Here is an 18,599-nt window from a genome sequence, read left to right on the forward strand (position 1 = left end):
GTGAGGGTATCGAGGGATCTGGAGCAAAGGTGGGTAAGAACATAAGAAACAGGAGCAGGAGTTGGCCAATCGGCCCTCGGGCCTGCTCCGCCATTCAATAAGATCATGGCTGATCTGATCCTAACCTCAAATCTAAATTCATGTCCAATTTCCTGCCCGCTCCCCGTAACCCCTAATTCCCTTTTACTTCTAGATTCCCTTTACTTCTAAATGGAGTCGAGATACAGATCGGGCATGATCCAACTGAATGACGGAACAGACTCGAGGGGCTGAATGGCCTCCTCCTGTTCCTAATGTAAACATGGCATCTATCAAGGCTCCGCACCGACCTAGCAGCTACAACAGGACAAGTGGTGATCACAAAATGGATGGCACGCGCCCCCCGATGTCTCGCTGGGGTTAAATGAACCGTGCAGAGTGACACTGGGGTATACCGCGGCCTTGGGCGATCAGGAACGGGGCGGGGTGTAACACGGGCGTCCGATATACCATCGCCCGTTTAGCGTTACCGCCGGAGGCGAGTTTAAACCCCGCCCGCGCCTCCCAGATCAGGAAGGACCCAGAGTTTAGCTGAGTCGGTAGAACGTGGAGATTGCACCTTGTAAAAGATTGAACTGTTAAGGTATGCATGTGCTCTCCTGGATTGGTTTCAGTCACCTGGTTTTGGGGAGGGGTGGGAGAGGAATTTTCCAGATAGTCATCGGGTGATTCACGCTACAAAGGTCGCAGGTAGAGCGTGAAAGGCCAGTGGGCAAACACTCAAGGCAATGCTTGCTTGGTGGAACGGCCCGTTGGGAGAAGTGGAGCAGAGCTGGTGACTCTCGTGCGACTGAATGTCAACGTGACTCATTCCCAATGAACTAATTTTCTTCGTGGACTTCCGAAAGTGCCAGTTTGGCTCAGTGGGTAGCACTCTCTCGCCTCTCGCCATAAAAGGTTGTGGGGTCAAGTCCCACACTCCAGGACACAAGCACGTAACCCGGATTGACGCTCCCAGTGTAGTACTGAGGGACTGAAGCCCTGGACAACAATCCTCCCTCAACCAACACTGGTTAAAAAATAGATTAATCTCACGGTCATTAATCTCTTCGATCCGCGCAAAACGGCTGCTACTTTTTTCCCACATGGCATTCACTGCGATTCTTAGAATTACATGGAATGCACAGCTCAGAAACAGGCCATTCGGCCCAACTGGTCTATGCCGGTATTTATGCTCCACACGAGCCTCCTGCCTCCCTACTTCATCTCACCCTATCATGCATATCCTAGAAGTAAAGGGAATTAGGGGTTACGGGGAGCGGGCAGGAAATTGGACATGAATTTAGATTTGAGGTTAGGATCAGATCAGCCATGATCTTATTGAATGGCGGAGCAGGCTCGAGGGGCCGATTGGCCGACTCCTGCTCCTATTTCTAATGTTCTTATGTTCTATTCCTTTCTCCCTCATGTGTTTATCTAGCTTCCCTTTAAATGCATCGATGCTATTCGCCTCAACTACTCCTTGTGGGAGCGAGTTCCACATTCTCACCGCTCTCTGGGTAAAGAAGTTTCTCCTGAATTCCCGATTGGATTTATTAGTGACTATCTTATACTTATGGCCCTGAGTTCTGGTCTCCCCCACAAGTGGAAACATCCTCTCTAAGGGTACCCTATCAAACCCTTTCATAAAAGTAATGACCTCTATCAGGTCACCCCTCAGCCTTCTCTTTTCTAGAGAAAAGAGCCCCAGCCTGTTGAGTCTTTCCTGATAGTTATAACCTCTCAGTTCTGGCATCATCCTTGTAAATCCTTTTTGCACCTTCTCCCGTGCCTCTATATCCTTTTTATAATATGGAGACCAGAACTGTACCCAGTACTCCAAGTAAGTCACTGCACAGACTGACATATGAAAACAAGGCCTGAGGAGAAGACCTGCTGGTCCATCGAGCCTGTCCCATACCGGCACGCTGCAATTAAGTATCATGACCACCTACCCAATGATTCCCACCCATCATCAGCAACCACGTAATCTCCTGGGAGAGGCAAAAATCAACCAGGGGAAAAGAAAAACCTCCAAGGCCAACTCAAGGAAGGATTCTAGGAAATTCCTCTCCAATCCCCAAAAGGAGCCCACAGCGACCGTGAGGAACACCAGCCAACATCCCGCCCACCTTCTGTCCGCAGCGATATCAGGCTCGGCCAGGAGCTCGCCCAACTCCCCGTTCAACGTTTGCAGTGAATCCACACTCGCTTCTCAAACCCAACAACTTGTTCCGGAGGTCGACGACCCTGAGCGAACAGAACCTCCTCCTGACGTCTAACCTCGTTCTGTGCCGACATAATATCCTCGCGTCCTCTCGTTCTCCCTCACCCCATCCAACTCAAATTGTCTATTCACTCGGACACAGTCCAGCCCCTTCATTATTTTAAATATCTCAATCTGATCTCCCTTTTTCTAGAGTAAAAAGACACAACTTGTTTTAGAAGGTAAGTGTCCTTGCACATAACACTTGGTCCATGTGATCTCCTGGTGGGGGTGGTGGAGAGGAATTTTCCAGTGTATTTCTTTCCATGATTGACCTTGTGTTGTGAAAAAGCGGGAACGGGGTACTGAGTTAGACGATCAGCCATCATAATTTTGAATGGAGCAGCAGGCCCGAAGGGCCGAATGGCCTACTCTTGCTCCTACTTTCTATTTTTCTATGTGTTTACTCTGCTTTTTCTGCCTCTCCCAGTAGATTACATGGTTGTGGGGGCAGTGGGAGTTGGGGGGGCGGTGGAAGCGAGGGTAGAGGGAGGGGGAGGGAGTGTTTAGTCAGGATGCTCTGGCCGCCATGGTGTGTGAGGGCAGGCTTGATGGACCAACTGGTCTTTTCCTGCCCGCCAATTTTGTAACTCTCTAAATTAAGGGCTTTTAAACTAGGTATTGATCGAGTGACCCTCCCAGGGCCTCGACATCTCCCACAATGTGAGGGCACAGAACATTTTTTTAAATTATTCGTTCATGGGATGTGGGCGTCGCTGGCGAGGCCGGCATTTATCGCCCATCCCTAATTGCCCCTTGAGAAGGTGGTGGTGAGCCGCCTTCTTGAACCGCTGCAGTCCGTGTGGTGACGGTTCTCCCACAGTGCTGTTGGGAAGGGAGTTCCAGGATTTTGACCCAGCGACGATGAAGGAACGGCCGATATATTTCCAAGTCGGGACGGTGTGTGACTTGGAGGGGAATTTTATTGAAGCAATCAAAATTTGACATGTTTTCCTGAATGCTTGGAACTTGAAGAAGGTAAGATGAATGTTATAGGGAGAGAGAGAAGGAACGAACTGTCCGTGACATTCTCTGCGATTCAGCCAACTCGAGTCGAAAAGCAAACGCCTTCTATTCTCCCTCTAAATAAATTCATGACTCTGGGAGACTCGTAATCTCAAAGGCTTGTTCTGTTCGATTGTACAAGTTGTTCTGTAAACTGTTCTGTTACAATTCTACAACTTTTATCAGTAATAATTACACGTGTCTGATGCAGCTTGTGAAAAAATAGCTTCAAGGGGAAGAATTAACATCAGAGGAAAATCATAAATCCCGAAGCAGGAGGGGAGGAACATGTTTGGTTATTATTGGAACTTTCTCCCCATGTGTTGTTCCTTAAGAAATCATTGGCCCAGAATTTGCTGGAGTGGGGCATCTCATGACGAGGCCCCGAGAGTTCGACCTCACCCTTCAGCTTGAAATCTTTTCGCGCCGTTACTCGCTGGAAGTGCGAGCTGATCACGGGGCAGCGAGGGAAAGGAGGCATCTGGGACCCTGAGTGAACGACGGGACCGACTGTCCGTCTACTTAAACCGATGAGGTTTAAAGATTGAGAAAGAAACAGGAGTGACAGAGAAGGAAAGTGGGTGAATTAGAGTCAAATCAGGTACAGAAAGAGAGGGAAAGAAAGATTGGAATAAGAGAGAGAGAAAAAAGAGACAGAAAGGAAAAGTAAGAAAAAAAAAACTATAAACTTTAAAAATCTCTAAGAACAATTTACCACCTGCAGGAATCAGACTCCACAGTTTCAATACAGGAGTTGGGATGCCTTGTTGAAGTTGTACAAGACATTAGTAAGGCCACACTTGGAATACTGTGTACAGTTCTGGTCACCCTATTATAGAAAGGATATTATTAAACTAGAAAGAGTGCAGAAAAGATTTACTAGGATGCTACCGGGACTTGATGGTTTGACTTATAGGGAGAGGTTGGATAGACTGGGACTTTTTTCCCTGGAGAGTAGGAGGTTTAGGGGGTGATCTTATAGAAGTCTATAAAATAATGAGGGGCATAGATAAGGTAGATAGTCAAAATCTTTTCCCAAAGGTAGGGGAGTCCATAACGAGGGGGCATAGATTTAAGGTGAGAGGGGAGAGATACAAAAGGGTCCAGAGGGGCAATTTTTTCACTCAAAGGGTGGTGAGTGTCTGGAACGAGCTGCCAGAGGCAGTAGTAGAGGCGGGTACAATTTTGTCTTTTAAAAAGCATTTGGACAGTTACATGGGTAAGATGGGTATAGAGGGATATGGGCCAAATGCAGGCAATTGGGACTAGCTTAGTGGTATAAACTGGGCGACATGGACATGTTGGGCTGAAGGGCCTGTTTCCATGTTGTAAACTTCTATGAATCTATGATTCTAATTATTCCCTTTCTGGACCAGAGAGTTTGATTGGCATTGCAGGAATATAAGTCCCGTCATTAAAAGGGTCCTTACGCTGTTAAGTACCAGCCCTAACATTCTGCAGCGAGTTTAACGCGCAATTAATGGGCAAATGCACCAATATCTTGAAACTCTTCATCGTCCTTCATGTTCGCTCATCGTCGCTGGGTCAAAATCCTGGAACTCCCTTCCTAACAGCACTGTGGGAGAACCTTCACCACACGGACTGCAGCGGTTCAAGAAGGCGGCTCACCACCACCTTCTCAAGGGGGCAATCAGGGATGGGCGATAAATGCCGGCCTCGCCAGCGACGCCCGCATCCCACGAACGAACGAACGGGGAGGTTGAGGACGAGCGGCCATTTTCGCGAGGCTCACGGCGGAGCGGCGCAAATCGTCCAGCGATTTGTGGCGATTCACAACTCACGGGGAAATCTCTTCCTCACCGCAAACTGCTGGACGCCATTAAACTCGCCATTATTTTGGCAACAAACGAGAAGCGATTCTGTCGCCTTTCATGCCCTCACGATGTCCCAAAGAGCTTCACAGCCAACGAAGTACTTTTGGAGTGCAGTCACTGTTGTGATGTAGGAAAGGCAGCAGCCAATTTGCGCACAGCAAGATCCCACAAACAGCAATGAGATAATCTGGGGTTTCTTTTTTTAGGTATGTTGGTTGAGGGATAAATATTGGCCAGGACTCCCCTGCTCTTCTTTCAAAATAGTGCCACGAGGTCCTTTACGTCCACCTGAGAGGGCAGACAGGGCCTCGGTTTAACATCTCATTCAGAAAAACTACACCTCCGACAGTGCCACACTCCCTCAGTGCTGCACCGAGAATACCCAAGTCTCTGGAGTGGGATTGTGAACCCATGGACCTTCTGAATCAGAGGCGAGGAAAAGAACATAAGAAGTAGGAGCAGGAGTAGGTCAATCGGCCCCTCGAGGATGCTAACTACTGAGCCATGGCTGACACTTCAAATCTAGCAACACATCAGAGTAGATCATCAGAACACTGTGTGAATGAAAATAAATTTAAAAATGTAAGAAAATCAAAAAGTTAGTTTGCAGGTGCAGCAGGTGATCAAGAAGGCCAACGGAATGTTGGCTTTTATTGCTAGGGGGATAGAATATAAAAACAGGGAGGTATTGCTGCAGTTATATAAGGTATTGGTGAGACCGCACCTGGAATACTGCATACAGTTTTGGTCTCCATACTTAAGAAAAGACATACTTGCTCTCGAGGCAGGACAAAGAAGGTTCACTCGGTTAATCCCGGGGATGAGGGGGCGGACATATGAGGAGAGGTTGAGTAGATTGGGACTCTACTCATTGGAGTTCAGAAGAATGAGAGGCGATCTTATTGAAACATATAAGATTGTGAAGGGGCTTGATCGGGTGGATGCGGTAAGGATGTTCCCAAGGATGGGTGAAACTAGAACTAGGGGGCATAATCTTAGAATAAGGGGCTGCTCTTTCAAAACTGAGATAAGGAGGAACTTCTTCACTCAGAGGGTAGTAGGTCTGTGGAATTTGCTGCCCCAGGAAGCTGTGGAAGCTACATCATTAAATAAATTTAAAACAGAAATCGACAGTTTCCTAGAAGTAAAGGGAATTAGGGGTTACGGGGAGCGGGCAGGAAATTGGACATGAATTTAGATTTGAGGTTAGGATCAGATCAGCCATGATCTTATTGAATGGCGGAGCAGGCTCGAGGGGCCGATTGGCCTACTCCTGCTCCTATTTCTTATGTTCTTATGTAATTGTTTACACTTTATCATTCTTACTGAAATTTCACCTGTGTTTATCTTGAACCATGAATTTCTGATATGCCCAATTCACAGTTTGGGAAACCAATTAAGGACATTTTATAGGTCAAAGTTTGCTTCGGTCAATATTAAATTGATATGAAATATTACTCTAACGACTGCAGTTAGGCAGTTTCAGCAAATCAAAGCAATTTAATACTCCTGATAAATTTAGACATTCCACAGCTGCACTCATAAACGATAACTTACCTTCAGTGAAGCGTCAGCATTGGTTTGAATGAAGTTAGATCCAGGACATTGCTGGAACAGCGTGGAGATACGCAGAACTTGTTGCTTTGAGACACCTGTTGCTCGTACCAGGATTCTGACGTAACAGCGACCTCTAACTCCTAACTCACACCGAGTCCCGTTCTCCCACCACCCCCTGTGCTCGCTGACCTACATCGGCTCCCGGTTGGCAACGCCTCGGTTTAAAAATTCTCATGCTCGTGTTCAAATCCCTCCCTATCTCTGTAACCTCCTCCAGCCCTGCGACCCTCCGAGATCTCTGCGCTCCTCCAATTCCGGCCTCTTGCGCATCCCCGATTTCCATCGCTCCACCATTGACGGCCGTGCCTTCAGCTGCCTGGGCCCTAAGCTCTGGAATTCCCTCCCTAAACCTCTCCGCCTCTCTCTCCTCCTTTAAGACGCTCCTTAAAACCTACCTCTTTGACCAAGCTTTTGGTCACCTGTCCTAATATCTCCTTACGTGGCTCGATGCCAAATTGAGTCTGATAATCGCTCCTGTGAAGCGCCTTGGGACGTTTTATTACATTAAAGGTGCCATATAAATGCAAGTTGCTGTTGTTGCTCATCCCGATCGATCTGGTGTGTAAATAAAAGCTTTCGCATCTCACGATGTGGTCGAGTCTCCATCCCGACTTGCCTCGAGTGGTGGGGCCTTTGTACAACGGAGCATCGCGAGGCCACCTCAGAGGGCATTAAGAGTCAGCCGTGTGGGGCAGCTCTGGGGTAACACGGTCAAGCTGGCCAAAGCTTGCAAGGTTCGCTGTCCTGCAGGGCAGTAGTGAACCAGTTATTGGGTTACATAGGAACAGGAGCAGGCCATTCAGCCCCTCGTGCCTGCTCCGCCATTTGAGAAGATCATGGCTGATCTGTGATCTAACTCCATATACCTGCCTTTGGCCCATATCCCTTAATACCTTTGGTTGCCAAAAAGCTATCTATCTCAGATTTAAATTTAGCAATTGAGCTAGTATCAATTGCCGTTTGCGGAAGAGAGTTCCAAACTTCTACCACCCTTTGTGTGTAGAAATGTTTTCTAATCTCGCTCCTGAAAGGTCTGGCTCTAATTTTTAGACTGTGCCCCCTTCTCCTAGAATCCCCAACCAGCGGAAATAGTTTCTCTCTTTCCACCCTATCCGTTCCCCTTAATATCTTATAAACTTCGATCTCCAGAGAATACAACCCCAATTTGTGTAATCTCTCCTCGTAACTTAACCCTTGAAGTCCGGGTATCATTCTAGTAAACCTACGCTGCACTCCCTCCAAGGCCAATATGTCCTTCCGAAGGTGCGGTGCCCAGAACTGCTCACAGTACTCCAGGTGCGGTCTAACCAGGGTTTTGTATAGCTGCAGCATAAATTCTGCCCCAGTTTATTTTGGCATCGCTCCATAAATTGCCAGATTCATAGATGGTGAGATTTGAACACTTAATCTCGGGGCTGCTGGGTCGAGCATCAAAACCACGACACGACCATATTCAAACTCTCTCTTAACATATAGACTTCTCCCAGCAACTGTGTCAGGCTTGGCTCAGTGGGTAGCACTCTTACCTGAGTCAGGAGGTCGTGAGTTCGAGTCCCACTCCAGACACTTGAGCTCAAAATCTAGTTCGACAGTACTGAAGGAGTGCTGCACTGCCGGAGATGCCGTCTATCGGATGAGACGTGAAACTATTACGTGGAATTTGCAGCACAGAAACAGGCCTGAGCTACTATTCATCCTCCACACGAGCACCCTCCCACCTCTCCGTCTCACCCTATCAGCATATCCTTCTATTCCTTTCTCCCTCATGTGTTTATCCGGCTTCCCCTCAAATGCCTCTACACTATTCACCTCAACCTTGTGGGAGCGAGTTCCACATTCTCACCGCTCTCTGGGTAAAGAAGTTTCTCCTGAATTCCCGATTGGATTTATTGGTGATTATCTTATATTTATGGCCCCCAGTTCTGGTCTCCCCCACAAGTGGAAACATTTTCTCTACATCTTCCCCATCAAACCCTTTCATAATTTTAAAGACCTCGATCAGGTCACCCCTCAGCCTTCTCTTGTTTTTTTTAAAGAGAAAAGAGCCCCAGCCTGTTCAGTCTTTCCTGGTAGGTCTAACCTCTCAGTTCTGGTATCATCCATGTAAATCTTTTCTTTCTTGCACCTTCTCCAGTGCCTCTATATATTAAATTAATATATCAAATAAATTTAAAACAGAAATAGACAGTTTCCTCGAAGTAAAGGGAATTCGGGGTTACGGGGAGCGGGCAGGAAATTGGACATGAATTTAGATTTGAGGTTAGGATCAGATCAGCCATGATCTTATTGAATGGCGGAGCAGGCTCGAGGGGCCGAATGGCCTACTCCTGCTCCTATTTCTTATGTTCTTATGTTATCTTTGTGGATAGTTAGAATACTAATTTGTGGTGAAAAGATATTTTCGTTCTGTGACAAATAGGGAAATTTCTGTCTTTGTTTCCCTCCAAGTAGTTTGTAGTGTCTGAGTTAAAATGGACACCATCGTCCCTTACCTAAAATGGAGGCCAGGACACAAGACCTCTATGGGGCTTCCATTGCTATAGAAACTAGTCAGATATGTGGGCGTTCTTCCAGGGGATAATTAAATTATACACGGTTAAAGGCACAAGAGACCTCGGACGAGGGGCAGGCACTCCTACTTTTGGACCGTTTCAATCTCAGGAATGTTCCTACTGGCATTCATTTTGGCTGGAGATCTGAATTCCACGGGTGCAATGGCAATTTGCATCGTCCGCACTGATCGCATCGCAATGGTTTACAAAACAAACAACTGTCTCGCAGGAGTCCCATCACTAATTCAACTGTGCGAGAACTCTACTCTGCAAATGGAATTTTAACCCATTGTAGACCAATGGCGCTTTTATCGTTATTAAGAATTGCACTCTCAATATATTGCTGCTTCCCTATATCATTCAACTTATAAAGAAATCCCTTGGTTTAGCCTGTTCAACAGTATGGTTGTTTCTGCCGTCGAGTCAGGAGAGGGGAGTGGGCATCCTTTTTTTTTTAAGAAAAGATTCATTCTCGGGATGTGGCCATCACTGGCGAGGCCGGCATTCATCGCCCATCCCTGCTTGCCCTCGAGAAGGTGGTGGTGGGCCGCCTTCTTGAATCATGGTCTTTTGTGATATCCTGTGCTCAGTACCATGATTAAGGGATCATTGTGCTGGGGTTTTGTGTCCAGTTCTGGGCACCGCACTTTAGGAAGGACGTCAAGGCCCTGGAGAGGGTGCAGGGGAGATTTACCAGAATGGTACCAGGGATGAGGGACTTCAGTTAATGTGGAGAGACTGGAGAAGCTGGGATTGTTCTCCTCAGAGCAGAGACGGTTAAGGGGGGAGATTTGATAGAGGTGTTCAAAATCATGAGAGGTTCTGATAGGGCAGATAGGGAGGAGGGTCGGTAACCACAAGACACAGATTTAAGATAATTGGCAAAAGAACCAGAGTGGGAGATGCGGAGAATTTTGTTCTGATCTGGAACGCGCTGCATGAAAGGGCGGTGGAAGCAGATTCAATAGTAACTTTCAAAAGGGAATTGGATGAATACTTGAAAAGGAAAAATTTGCAGGGCTGTGGGGCTAATTGGATAGCTCTTTCAAAGAGCCAGCACGAGGCACGACGGGCCAAATGGCCTCCTTCTGCGCCGTACGATTCAACGACTGTTTATCCTCCGCGTGGTCTCACACGGCTGGTGCAAGGGGTGAGATTTCAGCCCAGAGAAGGCGCGATCTACTTATAGAAATCGCTCCGTGACGCGAGACAGAGAGCGATGGAAGGAAAGCCCAAACAGAAGGAAGCACTCAACAGACCCAACCAGTAAAGTCGTTACCCTGATCTGCTCGCAGGTATCTCATGCAGATCGAGCGCAGCACGCTGAGGTCACCTGAATCAGGAGGGAAGGAACACAGATTAATAACAACAGAGCCTTCGGGTCGCTGTTGTTAAAAGACGCGAGTGAACGTGAACCAGTTCTGATACCATCACAAGAGTGACGTACGGCAAGGTGAGCCTAGATTCAGTCATGACTTAATAATAAATACACCATAGTGCCAAGCAGCGATATCAGTCAACGGTGGACGGGGGTCACACATTAAATAAACGTTTTATAATATTATCGGGGTGGGCGTCTGTTGTTAAGGCTGTGGTTTGGAATGTGCTTGCGATGTTTAGCTGCTAACCTGGCCTGTCCGTTTAAGGCATTGTTCAGCCATTCCCTCTGGGCAAGTGGTCAATTATAGGCTAGATTATTATCAGTCTTAGACTTTTTATTATTCCAGATTGTCACATCAGCAAGGCGTAAATTCGTAAAATCGTCAGTGGCCGATGTAAAAGAAGTTCAGAAGAATGAGAGGCGATCTTATTGAAACATATAAGATTGTGAAGGGGCTTGATCGGGTGGATGCGGTAAGGATGTTCCCAAGGATGGGTGAAACTAGAACTAGGGGGCATAATCTTAGAATAAGGGGCTGCTCTTTCAAAACTGAGATGAGGAGAAACTTCTTCACTCAGAGGGTGGTAGGTCTGTGGAATTTGCTGCCCCAGGAAGCTGTAGAAGCTACATCGTTAAATAAATTTAAAACAGAAATAGACAGTTTCCTAGAAGTAAAGGGAATTAGGGGAGCGGGCAGGAAATTGGACATGAATTTCGATTTGAGGTTCGGATCAGATCAGCCATGATCTTATTGAATGGCGGAGCAGGCTCGAGGGGCCGATTGGCCGACTCCTGCTCCTATTTCTTATGTTCTCAATAAAACTTGCTCGAGTCCCACTCCAGAGGCTTGAGCCCGTAATCCAGGGCCGACACTCCCAATGCAGCACCGAGGGAGCGCTGCACTGTCGGAGGTGCCGTCTTTCGGATGAGACGTTAATCCGAGGCCCCGTCTGCCCTCTCAGGTGGGCATAAAAGATCCCACGGCCAATATTTCGAAGAAGAGCAGTGGGAAGTTCTCCCCGGTGTCCCGGCCAATATTTATCCCTCAACCAACGTTAATAAAACGAGATTATCTGGTGATTATCTCGTCGCTGTTTGTGGGATCTTGCTGTGCGCAAATTGGCTGCCGGGTTTCCGACATGACAAGGGTGACTGCACTTCAAAAGGACGTCACTGGCTGTAAAGCGCTTTGGGACGTCCTGATGGTCGTGAAAGGCGCTGTATAAATTCAAATCTTTCTTTCTTGCTACTTTAGCAAGAAATGAAAACGGTCGGCCAGCAACGATTTCAAAAATAGAGTCCACTCGTCCAGGACTCAGCTGGAAAACAGACCCTCGGGAACCTCCCTCTCCAGCTCCACGTCAGCTAGGCTCAGGTGGCAGAGCGGGAGAGGCTGCTGGGTTTCAGTGTGGGCCCACCTTGCGAAGGATAGTCACTTGGATACCAGATGGTGGCGATGGAACTTGGCATCAGCGGCCCAGGGTTGGGGGGAAGAGAATTACAATGAATCGCAAGTCTAGCCTCTCTCAGTCCCTGGTTGTGGAAATCTGAAACACTCTTCCCCCCCCCCCCACCAAAATGGTCAATTGAAATTTCCATCGAATAGAATCATAGAATCATAGAAGTTTACAACATGGAAACAGGCCCTTCGGCCCAACATGTCCATGTCGCCCAGTTTATACCACCAAGCTAGTCCCAATTGCCTGCACTTGGCCCATATCCCTCTATACCCATCTTACCCATGTAACTGTCCAAATGCTTTTTAAAAGACAAAATTGTACCCGCCTCTACTACTGCCTCTGGCAGCTCGTTCCAGACACTCACCACCCTTTGAGTGAAAAAATTGCCCCTCTGGACCCTTTTGTATCTCTCCCCTCTCACCTTAAATCTATGCCCCCTCGTTATAGACTCCCCTACCTTTGGGAAAAGATTTTGACTATCGACCTTATCTATGCCCCTCATTATTTTATAGACTTCTATAAGATCACCCCTAAACCGCCTACTCTCCAGGGAAAAAAGTCTCAGTCTATCCAACCTCTCCCTATAAGTCAAACCATCAAGTCCCGGTAGCATCCTAGTAAATCTTTTCTGCACTCTTTCTAGTTTAATAATATCCTTTCTATAATAGGGTGACCAGAACTGTACACAGTATTCCAAGTGTGGCCTTACTAATGTCTTGTACAACTTCAACAAGACATCCCAACTCCTGCATTCAATGTTCTGACCAATGAAACCAAGCATGCTGAATGCCTTCTTCACCACCCTATCCACCTGTGACTCCACTTTCAAGGAGCTATGAACCTGTACTCCTAGATCTCTTTGTTCTATAACTCTCCCCAACGCCCTACCATTAACGGAGTAGGTCCTGGCCCGATTCGATCTACCAAAATGCATCACCTCACATTTATCTAAATTAAACTCCATCTGCCATTCATCGGCCCACTGGCCCAATTTATCAAGATCCCGTTGCAATCCTAGATAACCTTCTTCACTGTCCACAATGCCACCAATCTTGGTGTCATCTGCAAACTTACTAACCATGCCTCCTAAATTCTCATCCAAATCATTGATATAAATAACAAATAACAGCAGACCCAGCACCGATCCCTGAGGCACACCGCTGGTCACAGGCCTCCAGTTTGAAAAACAACCCTCTACAACCACCCTCTGTCTTCTGTATCTTTGATAGGTGTCTTTGTTGGGTGAGAGAATCAAGGGACGTGGAGCAAACGTTGGTAAATGGGGTTGAGGCAGAGATCAGCCATGATCCAAGAGAATGTTGGAGCAGGCAGGAGGTTCTGAATGGCCTGCATCTGTACATATTCCTACGGATATATAGTAGCGCATCAGGAGGGATGGAAAACATGTCAGGGGGAGTTGAGGGGTGTGGGAATGTACCTCAAAATGAGTCCAAGAGCTTGTCACAATCCCAATTCCCCAATTTCAACCCGTTTCTCTGCACTATTAAAATGTCAGGCATGTGTCTAACAGTTATTAAGTCACAACTGAATCTCGGGCAAATCTCACACCTCGATGACTCAGCCCCAACACAGAAATCCCATTCTTCAAAAGGCCGTTTGTAACAGAGAGTGCGCTCACTCACGGCTTTGGGGAAAGCCCACAGGAGAACAAAACTCTTGAGGAAAGAAAGAGAAAGAGACAGGGAGTACTTTACAAAGCATCTATTTAATTTATTTATTTGCTTACAGCCTTGGGTTTCATAAATAACTCTCGACATTATTCCATTTTGTGCAAAATACAGGATGGATTGTGAGACTTCAAAAAAAAACACATTTTTTTCAAAAAAAAAATGGATTCACAAACATTTTCCTTAATTGTATTCTGTTATGAAATAGGAACCTTCTGTTAAACCTTTTTCAGATGGATTGCGATTAAAATTATCCTCTGATTCGCATCCTTTAAAGATATGCGGAGTCTGTAACAGAAGATACAGGAGAATATAGCTCCAGCTGAAAGTGCGAAGGATTAATTATAAATCAAGGTGTGCATTTCCAGACCATGCAATGGGTGGATTTGTATTATTAAAACATGGGGTCAGGATACAAGCTCTTTTAGTCTGTTAGTAAGGACACAGGGTGCTTTTTTTTTTAGCTGTTAAACGTGCCTGATCATTAAATCCACTTAGCGAAAAAAAAAGGATTTCTTTTCATGTGTCGATTTGCTTTGGTCGATAAATATCCACTCAGAAAAGAATTTGAGACAAGGCCGTCTCTGCTAAACTCGGGAGGAGTTTGAAGTCACGAAAATCGTGCCGTCTTTGGGGGAGGTACGGCCAAGCAGGTCTGAAATTCCTCTCTCCGTTACTCTGCGGAAGGGGTTCAAACAACCTCGCTCGTAACGAGTGGGTTCAGATAGCGAAGTTTCACACAAAGCTCGTACAGCAAACTATCGCACTGAGGAATTTTATGGCCTTTGCGTGCGTTGTTTGTTAAATTTGAAGAGTTGACCAGAAGCGCTCAGACACATCAAATTTATTTATTGATTTTTTTTTTAACTTCAGAATTTAAAACTTGGAAAAGTATTTTTTTGAAACAAATTTTTCTTCAGTTTCAGGATGTAAAACATGATTTATATTTTTTTGAAATAAAGTGAATTAAGGTTTCAATTTTAGCGAATTTAAAAAATACTGCGGAAAGCAGAGTTACTGGTATAAAATATTTAGTTAAGTCTTGCATCAGGTTAATGCTTTGCATATTTCATATCAACTGAAAGGCTTCCATTGTCATTTTAATTTTTTTTCAAATTGAAAAGACTGATTAATCTTCATTAACAGGGATTTTGTTAATTGGCTCTCATTACCAGTTGGCTATAATCTATCAGAATGTGCAAAGTTTGAAAGCTATTCTTGTGAGACGTCTTCTCTCTACTTTCCAAAGTTCAAAGGGTCAGAAGCTATTTGTCATTTTTTTTTTTGGTTAAGGCCGTCATGGCTGAACGGGGAGAGGTTAGAGAGAAGGGATTACAGAGAGTGAGAGAGAGAGAGAGAGAGAGGCGGTGGTAAGGTTCAGGGTGTGATCAGGCATGCGGTTTACTGAGAAGTCAAGTGGCTCACAAGCAGGTCGATCGCCAATGACGAGAGATAAATATTTGTTCAGTGGGTGCAGCACTGAGGAGAGGCGACAAAATACAAGCAATGGGAAAAGGCGGAGAGAGATTACAAAAACAAGCAAAATCGCAATTATGTAATGGAAAAGAGGAGGGCGCTGATATTAAGACATAACTCCGTCTTACGAAAGGTTCAAGCAATTATAATTTTAAAAAAAACATACATTAACAGCAGATCCAATCAGTGCAAGGCGCCACTTCTGATTGTCATCTTTTACCAAAATAATCCAGGTACAAGTCGACCCTATCCTGATTACAGCCAACAGATTCCACCTTCTCATTGCCAACCCTATCGTGACAAGAGGGGTCCCCCTGTACGTTTCAACCTCGCACTTCAGGCGCTTCACGTTCACGATTGCTTTGTTTTTTTTTGGCCGAGGGACTTTTGACACAACACTCGGGGACAAATCAAACACTCGTCAATTGTCCTACCGGCAGTCTCTGGAAAAACAACTTGTAAACAAACACATTTAAAAAAAACAATTGCACGGGCCTCGAAGGTTCCATCGTTAAAAGGCACTTGTGACGCCAGGCACAAAGAGGGAACGAAATAACATTCACTTCAAATAAAGCTACGGATAAATATTAAAAATCATCCACGACAGCGTCAAGGTCGCTCACAACATAACGGAAGACTTTGGCTGCATTCGCCCTTCAGGAAAGTGGCACTGAAGTTGCAGTCACAACATAGACAAGGCCGAGACCCAGAGTAACGTACGGCCTGAGACACTCTGGAGTGAAGAGGAGGGGCGGGGGGGCAGCCTATCTGGGAGGAGTGAGTCCCACTCTGTTTCACCGTGGAGCGAAGAGGAGGGGAGTCTCACTCGACTTCACCACGGAGTCCGGCCAGACTCTAACTCTGGATTCACTTTACATCAGTTTAGCATCAGTGCGGAGCGGGAATTGCTTCACTCCAACAGTAACCTTGCTATGTAAACGCATACTGATAAATGCACGACAGCTGTAACTAATACTGGACATCACTGGGCTGGTTTATCCCCTTGCCCACTCCGAATTCTTAGTCTAATTACAGTGAACCATTTTAATTGTCAACAGTTGTCTAACTAAGTAAACCAGTACTGTTTGTTAAAGGCACGTCTGCCCCTTGAATTTCTTAAGGCAGTAAACAGTGAGGAAATTTATATTCATTGGATTTTTTTTAAAGCTATATTTCCCTGTCACAGGATTATAAAAAAAAAACCTTTTCTGCCTTCTTTAAAAACAAGCCTTATGTAAAAATGTAAACAGTTTAAAGCAGAACAATATAAATTTGAATCGTAAAAACGACAAGATTTTGGAAACACATTTACCACAAACACAATGCATTGCTGTGACTGTAAATCTATATTGCATAAACCCTCTTGTGTACCTGATACACAGTTTGATTACCGAACGCTGTAAATACAGTCATTTGGTTTTTTTTTGGAAAAAAAATAAATAGCTTTCTCTCGCCTCATGTTAAAGCCCCACCTGCACAATCTGCCGCTAGTATCTGCAGGGTTGGAAGAAGTTTTTTTTTAAAAAAAGGCACTTCAATTCATTTTAAACCCCAGGGCGTTTTGCACCCATTCGATCAGGCAGTCTGGTGACGGACCTGCTTCTCGGCACATGTGGAGGACAATCTCGTACTGCACATAGAGCAGGGGCACACTCAAACTCAGCAACTCATACAGGTAGGCATAGTTGTACGCATTGTCCCTCAAGTGGCGACTGGTGGCATGCAGAACACCATGCATCCAGTTAGACAGGCGCCGAGGGAGATCAAGCAGCCCGCTCGTGGCACGCAGGGGCCAGCTTACGATTCTCCGAGACAAGGAGGTCACGATACCTGGGGGCGTGTCGGCCGCAGAACTGACAGTGCAGACGCTTTCTGCCCTCGTCGACGCCTCGGCGTCCGGGTCGCTAAAAGGCACGACCTCGCCCTGAAAAAACAAAAAACCAACAGCTGCGATTTGTATTCAATGTATCTCGAGAATTTGTAATATCGCTGCACACTTGTGTGACAATACATGTAGAGGGGAGTCCCTGGGAGTGTGACAATACTTGTAGACAGAGTCTCTGGGAGTGTGACAATACTTGTAGAGGGGAGTCCCTGGGAGTGTGACAATACTTGTAGAGAGTGTCTCTGGGAGTGTGACAATACTTGTACAGGGAGTCTCTGGGAGTGTGACAATACTTGTAGAGGGAGTCTCTGGGAGTGTGACAATACTTGTACAGGGAGTCTCTGGGAGTGTGACAATACTTGTAGAGGGAGTCTCTGGGAGTGTGACAATACTTGTAGAGGGAGTCTCTGTGAGTGTGACAATACTTGTAGAGGGAGTGTCTGGGAGTGTGACAATACTTGTAGACAGAGTCTCTGGAAGTGTGACAATACTTGTAGAGGGAGTCCCTGTGAGTGCTGAAGACTTGTGCTCCAGAACTAGCTGCGCCTCTAGCCAAGCTGTTCCAGTACAGCTACAACACTGGCATCCACCCGACAATGTGAAAAATTGCCCAGGTATGTCCTGTCCACAAAAAGCAGGACAAATCCAATCCGGCCAATTACCGCCCCATCAGTCTACTCTCAATCATCAGCAAAGTGATGGAAGGTGTCGTCGACAGTGCTATCAAGCGGCACTTACTCACCAATAACCTGCTCACCGATGCTCAGTTTGGGTTCCGCCAGGACCACTCGGCTCCAGACCTCATTACAGCCTTGGTCCAAACATGGACAAAAGAGCTGAATTCCAGAGGTGAGGTGAGAGTGACTGCCCTTGACATCAAGGCAGCATTTGACCGAGTGTGGCACCAAGGAGCCCGAGTAAAATTGAAGTCAATGGGAATCAGGGGGAAAACTCTCCAGTGGCTGGAGTCATACCTAGCACAAAGGAAGATGGTAGTGGTTGTTGGAGGCCAATCATCTCAGCCCCAGGGCATTGCTGCAGGAGTTCCTCAGGGCAGTGTCCTAGGCCCAACCATCTTCAGCTGCTTCATCAATGACCTTCCCTCCATCATAAGGTCAGAAATGGGGATGTTCGCTGATGACTGCACAGTGTTCAGTTCCATTCGCAACCCCTCAGATAATGAAGCAGTCCGAGCCTGCATGCAGCAAGACCTGGACAACATCCAGGCTTGGGCTGATAAGTGGCAAGTAACATTCGCGCCAGATAAGTGCCAGGCAATGACCATCTCCAACAAGAGAGAGTCTAACCACCTCCCCTTGACATTCAACGGCATTACCATCGCCGAATCCCCCACCATCAACATCCTGGGGGTCACCATTGACCAGAAACTTAACTGGACCAGCCATATAAATACTG

The 18,599-nt window shown here is 46.3% G+C and overlaps 1 protein-coding gene across 1 annotated transcript in view; it reads right to left on the reverse strand.

The window, feature by feature from the left end:
• The window catches only part of LOC137327792 (F-actin-monooxygenase MICAL2-like), a 205,017-nt gene that overhangs the window by 77,479 nt on the left and 108,939 nt on the right, over nt 1-18,599 (reverse strand). The window contains exons 18-19 of the mRNA XM_067993598.1: nt 16,895-17,222; nt 10,573-10,626 (exon numbers count right to left, since the gene is read on the reverse strand). Of these exons, the coding sequence (XP_067849699.1) occupies nt 10,573-10,626; nt 16,895-17,222 (382 nt within the window). The remainder of the gene's footprint in view (nt 1-10,572; nt 10,627-16,894; nt 17,223-18,599) is intronic.

The sequence above is a fragment of the Heptranchias perlo genome, chromosome 12 (genome assembly GCF_035084215.1).
Source record: "Heptranchias perlo isolate sHepPer1 chromosome 12, sHepPer1.hap1, whole genome shotgun sequence".
NCBI classification, from domain to species: Eukaryota; Metazoa; Chordata; class Chondrichthyes; order Hexanchiformes; family Hexanchidae; genus Heptranchias; species Heptranchias perlo.